This window comes from Rhinoraja longicauda, chromosome 6, assembly GCF_053455715.1.
Source record: "Rhinoraja longicauda isolate Sanriku21f chromosome 6, sRhiLon1.1, whole genome shotgun sequence".
Classification (NCBI taxonomy): Eukaryota; Metazoa; Chordata; class Chondrichthyes; order Rajiformes; family Arhynchobatidae; genus Rhinoraja; species Rhinoraja longicauda.
In genome coordinates this window covers 36,871,824-36,893,023 of record NC_135958.1, presented here as the reverse complement: position 1 = coordinate 36,893,023, position 21,200 = coordinate 36,871,824, and the positions used below count along the sequence as shown (strand labels likewise).

At 37.4% G+C, this 21,200-nt stretch overlaps 1 protein-coding gene across 2 annotated transcripts in view; it reads left to right on the top strand.

Moving 5' to 3' along the window:
- Positions 1 to 17,920, top strand: part of dhx38 (DEAH (Asp-Glu-Ala-His) box polypeptide 38) — an 84,495-nt gene extending 66,575 nt beyond the window's left edge. Inside the window, exon 27 of one of the 2 annotated variants that reach the window (XM_078400787.1) lies at positions 14,417 to 17,920. In XM_078400787.1, coding sequence (XP_078256913.1) covers positions 14,417 to 14,501 — 85 coding nt within the window. In that variant the 3' untranslated portion in view covers positions 14,502 to 17,920. The remainder of the gene's footprint in view (positions 1 to 14,416) is intronic. The other variant, XM_078400785.1, reaches the window with a different exon arrangement.
- Positions 17,921 to 21,200: the final 3,280 nt, after the last annotated feature.

Below are 21,200 nucleotides of genomic sequence, written 5' to 3'. Positions count from 1 at the left end.
GGAGTATTGTGCGCAGTTTTGGTCTCCTAATTTGAGGAAGGACATTCTTGCTATTGAGGGAGTGCAGCGTAGGTTCACGAGGTTAATTCCCGGGATGGCGGGACTGTCGTATGATGAAAGAATGGAGCGACTGGGCTTGTGTTCACTGGAATTTAGACGGATGAGAGGGGATGTTATGGAAACACTAGACCAAGTGGACCCGTTGTGCTCAAACCTCTCCTGTATTGGTGCAGCACCCACTCACCCCCACTACCCCCCCTCCTCTCCCCCCCCCCCCCCCATAGTTCAGGAACAAACAAACAAACGAGAGTTTTAGTATATAGATATAAAATTATTAAGGGATTGGATACGCCAGATGCAGGAAACATGTTCCCAATGTTGGGGGAGTCCAGAACCAGGGGCCACAGTTTAAGAATAAGGAGTAGGCCATTTAGAACTAAGATGATGAAAAACTTTTTCACCCAGAGAGTTGTGAATTTGTGGAATTCTCTGCCTCAGAAGGCAGTGGAAGCCGATTCACTAGATGCATTCAAGAGAGTTAGATAGAGCTCTTAGGGCTAGCGGAATCAAGGGGTATGGAGAGAAGGTAGGAACGGGGTACTTATTGTGGATGATCAGCTATGATCACATTGAATGGCGGTGCTGGCTCGACGGACCAAACAGCCTACTCCTGCACCTATTGTCTATGTATCTATGTAAAAGATTATTTTTATTTGGTAATGATGTCTGAAATCTAGTGTAGTGAATGTAGTGAATGCTGCAATAGCATTCCTTTCAACTGAAAATAATCTCGAACCACCGGTCCAGATGATAATAGTGCGGTGCACCTCATATTCCGCTTGAGTAACTTATTACTCAACAGTATGAACATTGACTTCTCTAATTTTGGATAACACACCACCACCCCTTTCCTGCCATTTCTCCCCTCTTGTGCCCCACCCTGGTGCAAACTAATTTCTCCCTTTCTCCCATCCCCTTTACCATCCCCTCCTATCTCTTCCTCCTATATCTCTCCCTCTGGCTTTACATTTCACTTCTCTGTTCTCCTTATTGGATGCCCTTTAATCTCCTTTTCACCTCTTGCCTTTGTCCACCCATCTGCCAACCAAACCCTCCTCACCTGTATCCAACAATCACTTGCCAGACTTTGCCCTGCCCACACCTCTTTTCCATCTTTCTCTCCACACTACAACCAAACTGAAGAAGGATCTAGACATGAAATGTTGCCAATTCATGCCCTCCCGAGATGTTGCCTGACTTGCTGAGTTACTCCAGCACTTTGTTTTTTTTAAAGCTATTTTTAATTATTTCCACTAGTTTAATATTTTTAATGATATTGATAATTTGTTTTAAATTTTAATTAGTTCAGCACCTATTTTTCTAAATGTTTGTGAATATCATGGATAGTTAAAAACAAATATTACAATGTACTCAACAGTTTTTATAGAAGTGTTGTCCCCAGCTTAGCCTCTGTCTGATCGACACAACCATTTTGGATGTGTACCTGTGTGACTGTACTGCCTATGGCCTTTGACTAAGTTCAGTGCAGGATCAAGAGCCACAGGCAATAATCTGGATTGGCAGACAAGGATCCAGTTCAATATACTATCAATATACATCGCTACAAAGCTGATGTACCCTGATGCAAATAAGTGAATTGGCCATGGCAAAGGTAGATTGCATATAAATTGTTATTCTAACTTAAATGGGAGTTGAACTGCCACATCAAGGGATGGAAAACAAAGAAATGGAAAAAAAGGGAAATGGAAGATGGTGAATGTCTATGTTTTAAAGGAGTTTTTAAAAACTGTAATACTTGGGAAGGCAAAGGATTATAGTAGGAGAGTTTCCAAATTTTAAAATCTCCTTCTCTGACCACTTTCAATTAAAGACTTTAAATTCATGCCAGTGATGAATCATAATTTATTTTTATAAAAATCAATTAGAAAATTTTGAAAGTTTAATTTAATCATTTTGGATAACTTGATAGAAATGTACAAAATGACATTTCAATGGGAAATTTATCTCACGTGGTCTTTTACTACGTAACATAGAGTAATGTTCCATAATAAAACAGAAGATGCTGGAATCAGCGAGTCAGGCAGCATCTATAGAAGGAAAAACAGAGTTAGGATTTACAAAACAATCAAAACTGGAAAAGTAACTAGTTGGTTTAAAGTTGTAGAGATGGTGGAGGAAGGATGGTTGTGGCTAAGGGAATATCTCTGGAAAAAAAACCCAAGATCAGAGTTCAGTAAAGGTTGCAGTTAGCAAATGAGAACACAAAAGAACAAAGTTATGAAATGTAGTACAATCAGACGTGTCTGGCAGGGCATCCTGTACTAATGAAGAGTGAAAATCTGAGCTAAAGTGACAATACAGATACAGAGAAAGTGAGTTAGCTGTAGAATTGGATACAGAGCCCAGGAGGAACAAAGTGTCCAGACAGAAGATGAGGTGCCTTTTCTCAAATTTCTGTTGGACCTTGTTTCAATAATTCAGAACGGGTCTGATGGAGAATTAAGGTGGCAGGCAACAGAAAGCTCATGGTCGCTCCCCAGACTATATGCAGGTACTCAGCAAAGCGGTCACATAATCTGTGTTTGTTTTCTCCAAAGTTGAGGAAACCACATTGTGAATACTAAATGCAGTGCACTGGATTGGAAGAAATGCAGGTGAATCGCCTCTTCATCTGGAAGGATTGTTTGGGTTGACTGGATTGTTTCCTTTACAGTTTATCTCCATGGCAACAGTGGCCTGGCTTTATCAGAGATAGTTCCTTTGTCCTCTCTCCAACGTAAAACCAACTTATTTTTTTCCCTTGTTATTGGAATTTTCAACCTAAATGTTTCGCTTTAAATCAATGATGCCGATTTGCAGTGTGTTTTCTGCATTGTCTGTTTTTAATTTGGATCTCCAGCGTTTGCAGTTGTTTTTAATTATCATGAATAATATTTGCTTCCATAAAGAAAATGTAGAACATAATAGGGATGGCATCTGAAATGCTGCTCTTCTTTCAGCAGTCATGGGCTAGGAATTCACAAGAATCAGTGAGGATGTTACTTTATAACGAGGCCTTGAGCACGTCCTTGAGTTTATTTCCATCTGATAATTTTAATAAGGTGCAGAGCAGGCAGACATTTTTCCCTGACAGGTTGTTACTGTAGATTAGGTCTACGTGCATCCACAACAGAAATGGTGCTGGAAGAACTTGCAATCGGCTTTCTCTTTACTGGGTAGTGTCTGAAATGGAGAGACTAAAACGGAAAAATGAATGTGAAATATATATCTTAAAGTAAGATGGGTCTATTTTCAAAAATCGTCTGCAAATAACATAAATGAAACTCTAAAAATCCAAAACAAATTTTTTAAGTATTTAGAGCTGAATTTGCTGTGATGTACCATAGCAAGAGATTTTATCTCAGCTCTGCTACCGAATTTGTGAGAAATTGGCTGTTTACATTAAAAGTAAAAATATAAGAACTAGGCATTCCTTTGGTACACCTTTTTAAGATTCTTGAAATCATTTGCTCACCCCTTGCAAATGGAAAGTATGAACTTAAAACCAGGGAAGGAAATTAAACAGTCCCTTTTGTTTTAAGTTTATTGTAATACACCTTTTTGAAGGACTGAATGTAGAATATGGGGGGGGGGGGAGGCACATAATCCTGTTCAGTACTTTGCTCAAACATAGCACATAGAATGAATAAGTCTGCCTTTTACTGATTTGTATTTATTCACAAAATGCTGGAGTAACTCAGCAGGTCAGGCAGCATCTCAGGAGAGGAGGAATGGGTGACGTTTCGGGTCGAGACCCTTCTTCAGACAATACATCTGCTGCACTGAGATTTTATTTTGTAAACTTAACATATTCCTAACCAAATTGAGGTCATATGACCCTTTCGTGTTACCCTTAATTTGTGCAGAATTTGTCCTGAATTCAGCACAACGGCCTTTCAATTCTTTTGACAAGAGTGGCTTCCACTGATATGGAATTAAATTAACTTTTTAACAAGCATTTAATCGAGACTTAAGTGACATTAATCTATCATTAATTTTCCTTTGTGCTTGAAGCAAAAAGTTAGTTTTGCACATTATGCCTTTATTTTGAGATTGCAGATGATATTAATGCTCGTTAATGTGTGTGTGAACTGGTTGTGACCTTAATATAAGCAACTAAATATGTGGATTTGTATGATATATTTTTGATGAAAAAGACAGATCAATACTAGTAATTCACTGTACAGACTAATTAATCAAATAGTTTATCTGTATTTTTAGAACTATCTCATTGAGCCAAAATATTTCAGACCTTTCAGTACTGACAGTAATGTTGATTGGAATTTCTTCATTTGGAAGAATATAATTAAATATGTATGTCTTCCGTTGTTTCCCAATGATGCTACATTCCAATGCAAATAATGTGATTGTCAACTGAACAGATTTAATTTCCACCATGTAATACGGCAATCGTCTGATTAGTTTAAATTACACAGTCTTTAATATGAATATAACAAAGAAAATAATTATTTAATTATTGCTGAGTATCAGCACTGTCAAAATTTACATTGTTAAAGCATTTTATAAATTTTTTAAAAAACTAATGAAACTGAATTTAGTTGTATAAACTAATATCTCTTTGGATTTTCTGGTCTTGTTGCTGATGTTGCCTAAAATAATTGCTATAGGTTTTCCAGTAGATTTATGAATAACTTGTTGTATTTACTTTAACATTGTCCTGTCATTAGAATCCAGCTGAATTTTATTGTTGTGACTTAAGTCTTAAATGAAATGTGTTAGAACAGTGGAAGTAACCTTTCAATGGCCTTGGGTGCAAAATTGCATTCACAATTCTTACAAAAAAATCATGAGTATTATCCAATTGTAGGATTATGAATCCCCACATCCTTGAGAGAGAAGTGAAAAAACTATTCTTCATGTGGATTTCAGCAGTGTAGTATAGTGTGCATGAGGTACACGGGAAATTACTTTTTTTTAATGGATTCCTTATTTGCTCAGGCATTGAAATCATCCTTTTTCCACCCTCCCCTAAACTACCATCACCATCTTGTTACCATAATGGACCTGCATTTTTGTAGTTCTTAGCAATAGTCTTATTGAGGAGAACTGGCAGTTAAATCAATATTTACAAATTCAAAATTGATTGTTGTCTTGTACATTTCACCATCTTAATGGTTGGTTCTTTCAAAATAACAGCTTAATGTTACACTTGTATGGATTAACTGTGTGGGAGAGAGAGAGAGAGAGAGAGAGTGGTGTACCAGTATAGGAAAGACTGAAGAAGATGTATTTTGTATCAATAATATTATGAGACAAAGTTTGAAACTTCTCGGCATCCAAATTATATTATATTTAGCATATCCAAATTATATAATTCACCTTGGTGCAAACATAGATACACAAACTGAGCTGGTTTACACTGATTCTACATGGGCCTCCTAAATTGTGCCTGTGCTAGCCATGCATTCAGCTTTTGCACCCCTGCAGCTTCTCATGTATTGTTTGCAATGCGGTAAATGGTGCAGGGTGCAGTGCAGGTTTACAAGGTGCAGTGGGCTAGAAATTGTAATTGCCAAGTTGATCAAAGAAATTAGTTGTGAACTATTAAAACTCAAGGGAAGTTAGGCCCTGCCTCTTGCAGAAGGTCTTTTTTTGGTTTCCAAATATCTCTGATAATTGGTGATGTTGGAAAATGAATAAAAATACCTGTATTTAAAAAATCAAAAATTACAAATAATACATTTATTTATAAGCACACAAAATTTCTATGTTTTATTTGGGATATGAATATGTACTGAAATAAAGAGAATTTAACCTTGCCTTTTTAAAACGAAGGGTGGTGTTCTGATTCATCTATGGTTGGCATAAACCCAAGGGGACAAAAACCAATGTAACTGTCCCTTGGGTCTGTAATTCATGGAGCATGATGGCCGCACCTCACCTCCAGTGTGTTCCTGTTTTCTCCATTGCACTGCTCGGGTACAGAGTCCAGAATATATTGTCACTTGCTCAGCAGCAAGCCAGTGGCTTCACTGCTCAGCTAAGAATCATAGCATTCCAGACTATTATTAAAGCCCTTATTCTGAGTGATAGAGTAGAATCTTGTTCAGGCCATTTTTAAATTAAGAGATTAATATTCAATTTTGTCTAATTTTGATTCACTATTGTTTTGCATTTAAAATAATCAGAACATAAAAATGCAAACTTACGATTCCCAGCAAAGGTTGGCGTAGCCATGTGTTTGCTTGCTTTACCTTTTTGTAATTAGGCTCGTGTCTTCATGTTTATTGGAATGAACAAAACAATAGTATTGAAATACTTTAATAAAGCTGCGGACTGATGTCTACCTGCCAGCCAGGAGCATTTGTGCCTTTTTCAGTTCTCTGCATGATAGTTCCTATACTGCTTCCTACCAAATCATCCTCTGTGAGAGATACCTTCTTCTTGGGATAATATAGTGAAAATCTAATTGGGTAAAAAATGATAAAAATAGATTTAGCTTTGAAGTAAATATATTAATCTTCTGATTCAGACATTCATTTTAAGCACATCTTTCTGCACATCACAGTTATGACCCTTATGAAAAAGGATTATTCAAAATGTACATAAAATGTAATTAATTATGCATGCAGAGTTAATGTTTGAAGTATGGTTTGACATAATTTAATGTAAATATTTTAAATATTCATCCCTTTACAGTTGCTTTAACGTCAGCCTTTAAGAATAGTAATTATATTTTGTCATTCTTGAGACCAAGCTGTTGTTAATTTATTAACTGGAAAACATTAGGGATTTGTGAGGATTTTTCATGTAATATTGTGGCTGTCTAGTGTCATGCAGCCATCAGTAGTTGCACTTCTAAATATAACCGAGAGAGTGTTCGCAGCAGACTTTGATTTACGAAATTGAATAGAAACAATATCTAGCACAAAAATTGCTGGGGGATCTGTCTGGCTTTTTCCAGGAGAACACAATTGTTCTGGTGACTTTCATCTTGGATTTGATAGATTCCTTTAATACAGTATCTCCTCCCCTCTTTTTCCCCTTCTCTCAAGTGAATGAAATAATAGCCTGCTATTTCTGGGAAAGAGAGATAGGAAAATATTCTCTGTTCCTATAGTTGCCCAATATTGAAGATAAAACACTACAGTCCCTTTTTGAACAGTTCTTTGGAGAAGGTCACCTATAGGTGTCACTGATGCAATACCAAATTATGATTTATTAAAAATGTGCAATCAATGTATGCCAAATGTGTTTTGTGGATTTACTGCTAAATTTATTCATTTATCAAAGATGTTCAGTTAACCAGATATCCTCACAAATATTAGTATATTATTGATATTTTGTAATTTCACCAGTGTGCATGAAAGGAAGGATTATATTCCTTTAAAGCTATCAGTGCTGCTAAAATGGAATATTGAGCAAAATGCATTTCAGAATATTGTGCAAGTGATGACAATGTAATTTGTAATCATTGTAAATTGTAAGGCAAATTATTCTAATTCAACAGTTAATTAGTCAACAGTATGGAAATAGATAAGAAATCTGTTCTAGATTTTCACTCTTCCTTCACTTAGCAGTAATTCAGACAATATAGAATTGGCTGATAATTTGAAAGATATCCAGGGCTTTCTTGTTCAAGATATTTACAAAGGAGATGGTACTGCAAGGTTAGATGCCGTTCCTTTTATGACTGGTAACTGGCTTTTAATTCGGGAACAAAAAGCATTGATGGGATTTCTTTAGGGTGATATATTTTTCTTGGAGTTTTATTTTAATTTGGCTATTTTTAGACTATTCCTGTTTTATTTTCTCTGTATTGAGTATTCAGTAATCAGTTTATGGGAATAAATGAATGTTGCCAGTGATCATATGCATTAAATATGCACCGAGCCATCACAGGCAGTGCATATCTTGCTTGATTATACGTCTGAAGAAGGTTCTTGACCCAAAACATCAACAATTCCTTCTCTCCAGAGATGCTGCCTGTCCCACTGAGTTAGTCCAGCATTTTGAGTCTATTTTTGATAATACACTGTTTCCCTTGTGAAAATCAATTCAATAGAAATCATAATCAAACCTAAAGTTTATTGAAACTATAACTTGGTGAGTTTGAGTTTAGTTTATTGTTACGTGTACCGAGATACAGTGAAAAGCTTTTGTTGCGTGCTAACTAGTCAGCGGAAAGACAATACATGATTACTATCGAGCCATTCACAGTGAACGGATGCATGATAAAGGGAATAATGTGAATAACGATTAGTGCAAGATAAAGCCAGTAAAGTCCAATCAAATATAGTCCAAAGGTCTCCGATGAGGTAGATATTAGTTCAGGACTGCTCTCTAGTTGTGGTAGGATGGTTCAGTTGCCTGATAATGAAAGAGTTAAATGCTTTAAATACATAATTGATGCATGAGGGGATACAGGACTATCTTTTGTAGCTTCGTAAATTTTCTTTAGCAGGCTTTCTCTCGTTGGAAAGTGCTAGACAAACCCAGACTGGTGGGCTTGGGCTGCGGTGTATATTGGAACCAGGACTAATGCCTTTAGAAATGTGTCTTTCCTGTTCTTCCTTTGATGTACCTGGCTATGTAAGAGAGAGACAATCTCAGAGTTGCCGGAAAGATGATAACGAACGACAGCATTTTGGGATCATGACTAATGCCTTAAGGAATGTGTCTTTTTGATCTTTACAGTATAAAACATCCGGTCCAGTCTTTGTTCTGGGGAGTGGTGGCTCGGGACAGTCAAGTTCAGTTGGATACTTGATTGATGTACATCCTGATCAACCAGTAAAGCTTGTGTTGGTTTACCTAACCCATTGTGTGTTGTCCGTTTTAAGAAGAAGCGAACTTTAACAATAACAGCGGGGAAGAAACTGTCCCTGAATCCAGAGGTGTGTGTTTTGCCTTTTATACCTTTTGCCCAATGGGAAAGGGGAGAAGAGGGAGTGGCCAGGGTGTGACTTGATTATGCTGGTGGCCTTGCCCAGATAGCGTGAGGTGTAAATGGAGTAAATGGAAGGGAGGTCGGTTTGTGTGATGGTCTGGGCTGCGTCCACAATTCTCCTGCACCGCCGGAACCTCACTACCAGCGCACGCTGCCCAAGGGACGGCTGCTATGGAGAGGAGACGGTTGCCCACCTCTTCACAGAGTGTGGATTTGCCAAGAGAGTCTGGAGAGGTTTGCAGCGGTCCCTGTCACGATTTATTCCGAGCAGCTCCGTCACAGAGGACTCTGTGATCTACGGACTGTTCCCAGGGACGCATTCAGAGACTGACATCGAGTGCTGCTGGAAGGTCATCAACTCGGTGAAAGACGCTCTTTGGTCTGCCCGAGCTATGTTGACCTCCCAGCGGAGCGAGCTGTCCGTGGGGGAATGTTGCCGACTGGCCCGCTGGAGACTGCAGGAGTACGTGTTGAGGAACGCACTGAAGCTTGGTGCAGCCAACGCCAAGGCTCTGTGGGGGAGGACCACAGTCTAGGGTCCTTCCGCTGCTGGACATGGGGGGCAGGGTGTGGTGGAGACGCCCCTCCAAATAAGGGATTCTGTAAATTTGGAAATTAATACCTGCATTGAATGTGTAACCTCCGGAAATGTGGGATGGAGTTGTTGAAAAGAAGATGTTTTGTAAATATTTATTACTTGAATAAAGTATTTTTTGATATATAAGAAAAAAAATTCTTGCGGTCTTGGATGGAGCTGTTCCCAAACCGTGCCGTGATGCATTCCGGTAAAATGCTCTCTGTGGAGCATGTTGAAGTTTGTTGAGAGTTGTTGGGGACGTGCCGAACTTCTTAAGCCTTCTGAGGAAGTTGAGTCATTGGTGTTAGTATTTACTGAATAATTGCTGAATAATATGCTGAACTGCAGCTGTTTTTATTTAACATGCTCTTGACAAATAACAGAGTTTAATTCCTAAATGTAATTTGAAGGTACAATTGTGGAGTTTAATTTTTTAATTAATTTCCACAATATATTCTCATTCCTTTTAATTTAATCACGGAAAAGGTGAAATGCTTCCTTATTAGTATGCACCTGCCAATTCTAGTCACTACACCCTGAAGTTATGTACTGGCCCAAAGTTTCCCAAACAACAGCTGAAGCAGACCCTCCAATGATGTACTGAAGCTGGCTCTGTCCAGGAACTCTTAGAGAGTTGGCAAAGATAGAGGTGGAACTTTACTGGCTAACAAAGCCAGTTGAGAGACCGTATCATTCCGTATCTTTGAGGCTTCTGCCATGCAAAAATGATGAATGGCAAAGGGTGGCAGATCTGTAAGGGGCTCCTCATATTTAGCATAAAAGTCCAGAACATTGAATCTTTTAATTTTTGTATTGTTGAACAAATGCAATTCGGTGATTTGACTTCAGAAATGCTAATATCCACAACAAGAGTTCCACTTCAAAATGTCCTGCACTTGTCACTGACTTCCCTCAAATCATTTCAGGTCCTTTAGTACAGTTCTAAAAATAATAGCAGACCTATCAGTATGTAAGCCAAGTGGCTACTTCATGCATGTTGGGTGGTGGAAAAACTGCTTGTGAGTTGGTTCTCTTCTTCAATATGGGCTATTGAGGAAGAATGGGGTGGGGGGGGTGGTCATTGCTTGTGATAAGGAATGGAAATGTTGGGCTTTTCTTTTTGAAATTTTTGGTCTTTCTTTAGTATAGGGTAGCTAACACCAATTGTATTATTTTTATTACCGTTCTTCCTCATCATGGCTTAATTCCTGATCTGTTGGGGTTGTGTCTGGGATCGTTGTTTATTCTTATCAACTAAAATCGACCCAGTGAGCCATCAGAAATCAAGCGATCTTTATAAATGGCAAGGTATCACAAAATGCTGGAGTAACTCAGCAGGTCAGGCAGCGTCTCTGGAGAGAAGGAATGGGTGACGTTTCGGGTTGCGACCCTTCTTCAGACTGATGTCAGGGGGGGCGGGACAAAAAAAGGATATAGGTGGAGACAGGAAGACAGTGGGAGAGTAGGAGGGCAGGAGGAATCACAGAGGGGGAGCAGTGAGAAAAACTGATCTCAGGGGGTGGGCGGGACAAGGAAAGGCTATAGGTGGAGACAGGAAGTGATGCCAAGGGCAGGACAAAGGATATAGGTGGAGACAGGACTGATGTCAGGAAATATTCCAGGGTAACACAATATTTTCATTTTTGTTAGTTTTTTTTTGCTCCACCTCGTACCATTATCTGATATCTTAAATTCAACTGGGGAGGTTGGAAGAATACAGATGAACTGATGATATCAGCCAAAACACACATCCAATGATGGTGTGTTCCATTCAATAGACAATAGGTGCAGGAGTAGGCCATTCGGCCTTTCGAGCCAGCATCACTATTCAATGTGATCATGGCTGATCATTCTCAATCAGTACCCCGTTCCTGCCTTCTCCCCATACCCCCTTAAAATTAAACAATTTTAATTTTGTTACTGGCAGTGAAATTTGTTGAAAGAGGTTCTGTTCAATGCATATAACTCATTAAACAATTATTTTCATGCCGAGACAGCAATTTACACCTATTATTTAAGTAATTGTGGTATCTGCAAGGGTACAGGAACTTTAGCAAAAATTAGGTTCGTTAGTCAAGAGAGAATTGTATTTTGTGTGGGCTAGTTTCATTATTTGGTACAGTGCGGATCAAGCTTGGTTATGAAATGATTGCTTTTATTTTTGCGTTATATCAAGTATTGAAATTGTAACCAATAAAATGATTGAACACTGTGGTTTCCAAATAAAACTATATCCAAATTCTTTTATCAATCACACTGCATTAAAATTCCTGAATACTTCTCTCAGTAGGTGTGCAGTGAAAAATCGTGATAATCTAACGGGTTGAACAAAATTCATAATAGCCTTCATTGTAAGAACATGACAAAGTCAGTAAATATAATTCTCTTCAGCCTTTGTTCACCTCTGACCGATACAATGTAATATGTGATTTTTTTTCTCTCTAGCTAGGCTTATCTAACAGATAAGCTAAAACTGGTGATTGAAGATTAATCATTGCCCATAGAGTTGGGGGATAATGCTCCTGCTCCTGCTGTAGTTTGAAATGCTTTTATGGGATCCTTTATCTACATCTGAGAGTGCAGATGGAACTTTTGCTTAATATCTCATTCAAAAAATGACACCTCTGATGATTCAGCATTTCTTCAATACTAGATACATTTGTGTTCATCTCCCAGTGTAGCTTGAAACTAGAACCCCACATCTTGAGGGGTAAGAGCTATAATCTTAAATACTGTTCAAGTTCCAATTGGATGAGTTCACAAAAAATGTGATAGCGTATCACTTAATTGGCAATATAACTACAAATAACATACCCCATTGCCTCTATGGGTAATTTACTTTGGCAGAATAAAGATTGCATTTCTTTGCATATAATGCATTCCTCTGCAGATATGGGGATATTCACTGGTGATGTTGGAGGACTTCTAATGTGATTTGGCCTGCCATCTAATATATTTTTGATTTGCTTATGCTTATCGAATGCGTTAATGTCTAAACAAGAACAATAACTGGATTGTGGGTGTGAAGTGTATTTCAACACCAGCTGAATATTCTTATCTTTGGTATATAAAGTGAAATGATATCAAGTGTTCACACCCAGCAATGAAATCTGGGCATGAAGATATCACAAACTAAATAATTTCAAAATATCCTAACTGTGTATTTGGTGCTTCGATGAAACTGCTAAGCTTATTGGCTCTATTTTCAAATGATAGGATTGAGTTCCTACAGAAAAATGAGAAGAATTAGAAAAAACATGTGTATTTATTCATCCTGAATGGCGCTGTTGTACTTTATACAATGGCATGTTAAGGTGCAAGCTGTTAAGTGACAAGTTCAGGCTTGACGTCAGGCTCTGGATTGATTTAGAGTGCAGTTGTTGTGCAATGAGAGTGTTGCAGGTAAAAATATTTGAGTACTTAATGTGGTTAGATGTTTTGAGGAAGGTCATGGCATGAAAAAAGGCTAGATCAATTAAATGCTCTTTGTCATTATCTGGTGTGCATAAAAAATGTAAAGGATAACCTTGGAGAGTTGCACTGAATTTCTCATCGGAGGTTGTCAACAATGCTATTCATCACATAAAGAAACATAAGAAATGAAATTTAAAATCTTAAATTGGACGATAGACTATTGGATGATAGTTGAAGCAAAATAACTGCTGATACTAGAAATCATAAGCTGAAAGCACCAAGTACTCAGCAGGTCAAGCAGCAACCATGAAGAGATAAACAGAGTTAATGGTTCAGATCATCATCTTTTCATCTGATTTGAATTTTCAGTTCAGGAGATAGATCATAGATTCCCTACTGATCTGAGCTGCTGAATATTTTCAACATTTCCTATTTTTATTGTTTTAGTACCAAGATGCATGGAAACGATTAATATCTCCATTTTTGATATACATTACTGCTGATGTTGCAAATAGGACTTCCCACAAGTTGTATGTGCTGAGGGTTAAAAGCATCTTTAATACAGAAGTGGAGGAAAAAAGAGGGGATTGGTTGTGCACAGCATGAATGTGTACCTTGATGCTCGTGTAAAACAAACATTTGGATTGTGATGCAGTCTAATTTTTCAATTATTTGTACCATGCCGATAAATACATTTTTACTAACGAGCAATATATAAAAATCTTGTTGGCTTGCATATCTCATGTTAGCTATTTCATAATAAATTCCTATGTCCACATTGTTAATGGAAACTGGCTGTGTAAACTGCTTTGTTGTAATTACAATCTTCCAATGATACAGCTGGAACACCTCAATTTAGCATTTTTTGAGTCTACAATCTGCACACCACAGAAACTCCTTTTGAGATAATACTTGTATTAGGAGTTTGCATCAGCTCTAACAGAGAGAAGATATCCAATGTCCATTAGCTGTAATAAAATCCTAAACCTTTTTATGTGGAAACAAGTTTATGATTACACAATAGTGCATTAAGAAAATCTTGGTAGTTTTTCTTTTTACCCTTTCATCAGTAAAACAATTTGGCGGCTGAGATTGTCTGGCTGAACAATTTTTTTGATTGATTGATTGAAAGATACAGCTAGCCTTTTACTTATCGCCTGCTTCTCATATTGGAATTGAGAAGGAAAATAAAAAAAAACAGCTGCAGACACTTGATAGACAAGATAATTTAATATAGATGAAAAGAGCAGCCTGATTTGTGTTTTGCACAGGACTGCAAGCTGGAAAAGAAAATTGCTTTTGTGCAGCTATTCATGTAAATAGCTTATTATTGTAAACCTTTGAACCCAGTAATTAAAGGTGATTTGCCTTGTCTAATTTATACTTTTTACCTACCTTTCTGTTTTAATTTGAAATGAAGAAATATTCCTTATAATTTTGTAATTGTTTTATAGGTCGGTGAAGATCTATACACCTGGGCGGAGGGAACCAGGAACACCAGTGACGCCACGCCATACACCAGCACGCTTTGGACTTTGACTGTTTTTTAACTTTTGTAGAAAAGCTGTCCAAATATTCATGTCCTTAAATTTATATTTGTATATTATAAGTGAGAGATAAAACTAATCTACATTTTTCTATTTCTTTAGCAAAACAGGTTGTGGTGTGGTGTGTGGGTTTTTCAATTTGTCACAGTAAAGTGCTGGCGATGAATAAATTATCGTCACCATGGAATGCATTCAAGTTAGGTGTGGCAGCAGCCTTTTTGCAGTCATCATGAGGTTTGACATTGAGCAGTTGATCTGTGCCCAGAGCAAAGGGTCAGCTAACTTGTTTGCAATGTATACAAGTAACATGTGCATTCCAATGAATATTTTAATTATTAATTTTTATGCTAGAATTGTTTCATTGTTCAAATGTCACACTTTTTCACTCTGCGAAGACTTGCATTTTTTTTCAGTGAATCCTTGAAATTTTATTTCCATTTTATCGTGGATATCTGAAATGACACCACCACGAAGTATTGTAACAATCAAAAACATTACCTTTCTTTAGTGGAATAAGTGAACAAGAGAATTCTAGCTGGATTATACTTTAATGTATCTTTATCTACAGGAGATCCTCTTCTCAACCAACCACAAAGCTGTCTTTAAAGGAGAGGAAATGAGCTGCCTTTGACACTTTAAGAATCAACTAAAATAATTAATCACAAGGGAAAATACTGGTCCAAACTTGCATCTGAGAGTATAGAATAGCTGGTATTTTCCAAGTTTATGTAGTTGAAACATTGCATAGATAGCAAGATCTGTTAGATATGCCATATTCTATTGTTTATTCAACAAGCTTTGTTTGATTTGCTAAAATTAACGCATTCCAAGTTATCTCCTTTTATGCTCTTAAATTTGTCAAGCCCAATAGCATCATTGTTTTGTGAAAGTTTCTTTGAATGTAGTCCTGTGAGAGGGATGTAACTACTTGATTTATTAACAAAATGAAGCTGGCTTTCAATTTGTAACTTGGAGAATTTAAAAAAACACACAAAAAATACTGAAAATACTCAGCATGTATCCCTGGGGAGGGAAACATAAGTTACATATCAGATCATTGAATTTTGATTCATACAGGGATTCCCAAAGAGATAAAAATGTGTTTAAGTTTTGGAAAAAGGTGGGAGGAAAAGACTAAATGGAAAATCGTTGAATATAAAGTTGGATAAATGAAGTAACAATAGGAGTAATAGGACAAGGTAGCAAAAGCATAAAGCTTTTCTTTCCATAGCTGTTGCCTGTCTGTTGAGTGTTTTTCACATTTTTGGTTTTATTTCAAATTTCCTGCACCTGCTATATTTTGCAGATGGAAACAAGATATATCTAATTATGATGAAGTCCTAAATGATTGATTTTTCTGGTGGATTCTTCTGACACCGGAATCTAAAATGTTTGCGATTTAAAAAGAACACAGCTAAATTCTTGGAAATTGTTTTGTTTCGTTGTAACTTTTAAAACTTGAAGCTCCATGCAGTAGAATAAGGATGCAAAAAGACTCCAGACGCTTTACAACTTCTAATTATTCTTCTCAAAACTTTTTTAACAAGCTTATTTCTTTGAACCCCTCTTCACAAATATAGATCTAAATGCCACAGTTAATCTGAGAGAAAATTTAATTTACTTCATTTTTTTCCAAACAATTTTTATTCTTTTGCTGAGGTCCCTTTATCCTCTAACAATTGGTCTTGCCTACTCAAATTTTCAACATAGTTTTGGTTATGTGAACATCTTGTGATTTTGCTGTGTGTGGTCTTTTGCAGTCAGAATCCTCTCAGTACATTTTTGTACTTGACTGGAGTCCTATCAGGTATAGCAGAGGTGTTCTGAGAAATTACTTTTGACCATAATTGAAATTCCATCTCAGTAAGCTTCCACATATGCATAGATGTTTGTATTGTTGCTGGCATCATCTTTTTTGAATTTTACAGACATCAAGAATTAATAAAGGCCACTACTTATTTTGTCGAGTTGGTTCATGTAGCTGCCTTGTAGCTCCAGAGACCCAGGTTTGATCATGATCTTCTTGGGTTCTGTCTGTAAGGATTTTGCACTTTTTTTCTCTCGTGACTGCACAGGGTTCCCCTGGATCCTTTGGTTTCCTTCCACATCTAAAGATATGCTGCTTGGTGGGTTAATTAACACTAGTGTAAATTGGTAGCAGGACAATTAGAGATGGGGTTTCATGCAAGAGGTAAATTGGGATCAGTGTAGATGGGTTGGTATGGATGTTGTGGGTCTAAATGGCCTGTTTCTATGCTGCATGGTTCTATTAAACAGTTGACCTATTTTTAATAAACCAAGAAAGAATCGAGAAGAGGTGAAAAGCTGTGTGCAGTCGGGGGAAGCAAAATTGATGATTATTGTACAGGTTGGCCAATAGCAATAACAATTAACTGGTAAAATGGGCATAAATGTAAGTCATGGAAAGCATTAACTGCAGCAAAGAAACTCCATGGGGAACACCAATAGGCTGCCAGTTTTTTGTACAAAAATGCTGATTTTTGCATTTGCTTATCAGAAACGTTGTGCATTTGTGTGAAACAATTCTTCAATAAATGTAAAAATATTTTATTGTAAAATACGTCCCAGATCTTGTATTCAAAAACAGATTGTGAAAATGTGTGAGAATATTGATCCAATAAATGTGGAATTGTTTAATTGGAAACAAAAGTGAATGTATTGGACCTGGTATTAAATCAGAGTTGTACTAATAAGTGACTTTTAACAAAATGGTTCACAGGTGACGTAGACCTGGGGCATTGTTCTGAAAAGTGGAACATTCATGAACCAGCAGTCAGAACAAATAAGTATTTAAGAATCTCTCTTGACTTTGTTAATCGACCATTATTAATGAACTCTATTGTACCCATGTTTTCACTTCCCCATCCAATATTTTAAACTTTTCCTCTGCAGTTCTGTCTTGTCTATAGTTTTTCCTTCAGGTTCTCTTTGCTATGTTTATCTTTTGCTGCACAGTTATGTTGTCAATCTGGGAGCATGAGGTCTTGCTCCAGAGGTTTAAGCCAGTGTCCTGGGATTTATCGATATGGAAAAATGTTTGAGCACTTTACTGGTGTCATAGAGTGATACAGTGTGGAAACAGGCCCTTCGACCCAACTTGCCCACACAGACCAACATGTCCCAGCTACACTAGTCCCACCTGCCCGCATTTGGTCCATATCCCTCCAAACCTGTCCTATCCATGTGCCTCTCTAACTGTTTCTTAAAACATTGGGATAGTCCCAGCCTCAACTACCTCCTCTGACAGCTTGTTCCATGCACCTACCTTTCTTTGTGTGAAAAAGTTACCCCTCAGATTTCTATTAAATCTTTTCCACTTCACCTTAAACCTATGTGCTCTGGTCTTCATTTCACCTACTCCGAGCAAGAGACTCTGCATCTACCCGATCTATTCCTCTCGTGATTTTTTCATGGTGTATCTGAAGAAAGAAGGTTAAAGAGGATGGGAGCATTTATTTGATAATATTGCACAAAATTGGTGCTTATTATGTGCAGATTATTTGGATGTATTTGTCCTAACCAGGTTTTGGGGATTCAGAATTTTTGCCACGCCCTATTTATTTTATTAATTTGCTTCTTGGCTGATGAATACTGGATGGCATCAAAATGAAATAAAGCTTGGAGATGTTTTGCCTTCCGAAGCTAAGCCAAGCTGGAGGGAGAAATGGAAAGGTAGCATGATTTTTTACAGGTTCAGCAATAGTGGAGCTTGGCACGATTAGGATGAGCTGTGAAGGGATGATTTATTTGAAACAAAGGAGGCGGAGATGTGGTTCACTACGTTTATAAAATATGACTTTTGAGATGAATGGATAGGACCTTACCCTCCAACACTAGATCTTAAAGGCATTTATTTTGCTGAGTTTTACTTTAAGTGTTATTAAGTTTGTGTCTCCCTTGTGAATGTAAATCTTGAATTTGCCAAGCTACACTGCTAATTTCCAAACCGTATGTAATAATTGAACTTGTGAAGTTGATGATCAGGCGCTTCCTAGCAATGACACTGCTTATTTATGCCAGCTTGTACTTGGAGAACCATTTACATGCCCACTCATTTAACAACAGCTTTTGGAACTGCAAGGAAGAAAGTAAGAATAAGGTAAGTTACATTTTAAAATTGTGTTTGTGATAATGTTTTTCACGATTTATAGATGATTTTTTAAATTTACATTTTCACATTTACCAAGTTAATTATTTCACTTTGAATAGTTTTGGAATGTTTCTGGAGCTGGCAGTACAGCTTTGCCATCAGTTTGTTAGAGGATTTTACTGAGTTTTTTTTTTGCGATTACATAGTCATATATCATATCATATATATACAGCCGGAAACAGGCCTTTTCGGCCCTCCAAGTCCGTGCCGCCCAGCGATCCCCGCACATTAACATTATCCTACACCCACTAGGGACAATTTTTTACATTTACCCAGCCAATTAACCTACATACCTGTACGTCTTTGGAGTGTGGGAGGAAACCGAAGATCTCGGAGAAAACCCACGCAGGTCACGGGGAGAACGTACAAACTCCTTATAGTGCAGCACCCGTAGTCAGGATCGAACCTGAGTCTCCGGCGCTGCATTCGCTGTAAAGCAGCAACTCTACCGCTGCGCTACCGTGCCGTGCAAGGCCTGAGTGCCAATGGGGTTTGGCTTCAGCAATAAGCTTACCCAACCAACACAAGTAAGGTGAGTGCGCAGTACTGATGCATTTAAGAAGTGGGTCTAAGAGGTAACCTCAGTCACCACACCCTGAGCTTTATCATGTTTCCACATTATTAGTAATTGGAAATGAGATTTGGAGTCAACACTACAACGTACCGAGGAGTTATGAAATCTGGAAAGTTCCTCAAGACCACTTTCAGTTGGGGTTTGCTTGTGATGCTGTCCAAGATGTAACCTCCAAAGATGCCACCACCAAAGTTTGTGCTGAACAAAAATATTTTTTTCAGAAATTGACTGATGATGCTCGAATGAAAAAATATTAATCATTAAATTGACAAATTTTGCAAAAATCGATTGCACGTGTGCATGGGTGATACAGTTTGGTGTGCCTCATTGTCCCGATGAGTGTAAATCACATGGTAAATTTATAGCCTCAATGAGTTGAAGATTGGGCAAAGACCATTGGAAATCAAATCTTGAAAGGAGAGCTGGAAAATTGAAGTGACTTTTCTTACATACCTCTAACCATCTGGCAGAGTTTACTACATTGAGTGCCAGAGAGTCATTGGGCCGTTGTAAACCATTTGCCAGTCACCAATTTGGCACACAACACAACAAATAATGTTTTCCAGTCACAAGACACTCGGTTTATACCCTGCATGTCCTCCGATGACTTTCAGAATGTGATTATGTTACGCTCTTTATTTGCCATTATTTATAACTTTATTTTGCTCTAACTGATTATTAAATGAGCCTTCATTTCTGAGGCTGCTTCATTATCAGGATGTTAAATGCAAATATGTTGCCATTTGTGGAGTTTAACATAGGAATTAAATCCTCCTTTGAGCATATTATTAATCACAGTCACTGGTTTTATTTCTGTAATTCTCTGCTTCATTGAGATACTAACTGAAGGTTAGTTTTTAATCATTTTTTGAGAAATTTATGCCCGGACTCCATCTTAATTTATGTCTTCAGTCATTACCATGTTCCCTATCCCACCCCTCCCTGATTTCTCAATTAATTAACATATTTATAACTCTACATATTTATTTACATAATACATAATGAATTTAATTCTCTGTCCTAGGTCATGGTTCAATTGTTTTTCTCATGATTATTTATTAATTGACTTATTCTTTGTCTGCCTGGCCTGCTCTGGTTCTCATCTGTTTGTCTTCATCTGTGCTCAATAATGAATTGAGAATCCAATGCAGTAACCTCCTTACTAAAAATTGACAATCTTCACACGCTCTTAACAACTTTTATAATGTATGAAAGTTCTTTTTTATTTTGCAACTTCGTCATCAATGTGAACACCATCAGGAAAGGGCAAATGGATTTGCTTTCTTTGGGGTGGGGTGGGGGGGAGGGGTGAGGGGGTGAAACATGAGCGGTGACCTTGTAAAGGTTTTTTAAGTAATGATAGATACATAGTCTGTTTGCATTCACAATGAAGAGCAAATGTGAGGGCCTCAAGTATATAATCAAAAACTGATCAAGAAGTCAAATTGGGAGCTCAGAATAAATTAATTTATGCAGTGAATAATGCATAATGAATTTACTCCCATGGGAAGTAATTGAGACAAATAGTACAAATACATTTAAAGAGAAGCTAAAACACATGGGAAAAGAAAACTGCTGGGAGTTGAGTGATCAATAGAAGTTGAGTGAGGTAAGATGGGAAGTACCTCGAGTTGAGCCTAAACTCCACTTTGGACTAGTTAGACAGAATGTTTTATTACAGTAATGAATGTTCTGTATAATATTAAGCTAAAATCTTACGAATATTTCTCCAATTGTAATGTTTAATCCAAAATTTTCCCCCAAGAAAGTGTACACTCTTGCTTTTGTTGTTTAATGGAAAAGAGGGAAAATTAATGGAAAAGATGGGGAAATTAATGGAAAAGATACTTAGGGACAATATATATAATTATATGGATAAACAAGGCCTGATTAGAAACAGTCAACATGGATTTGTGCCTGGAAGGTCATGTTTGACTAATCTTCTT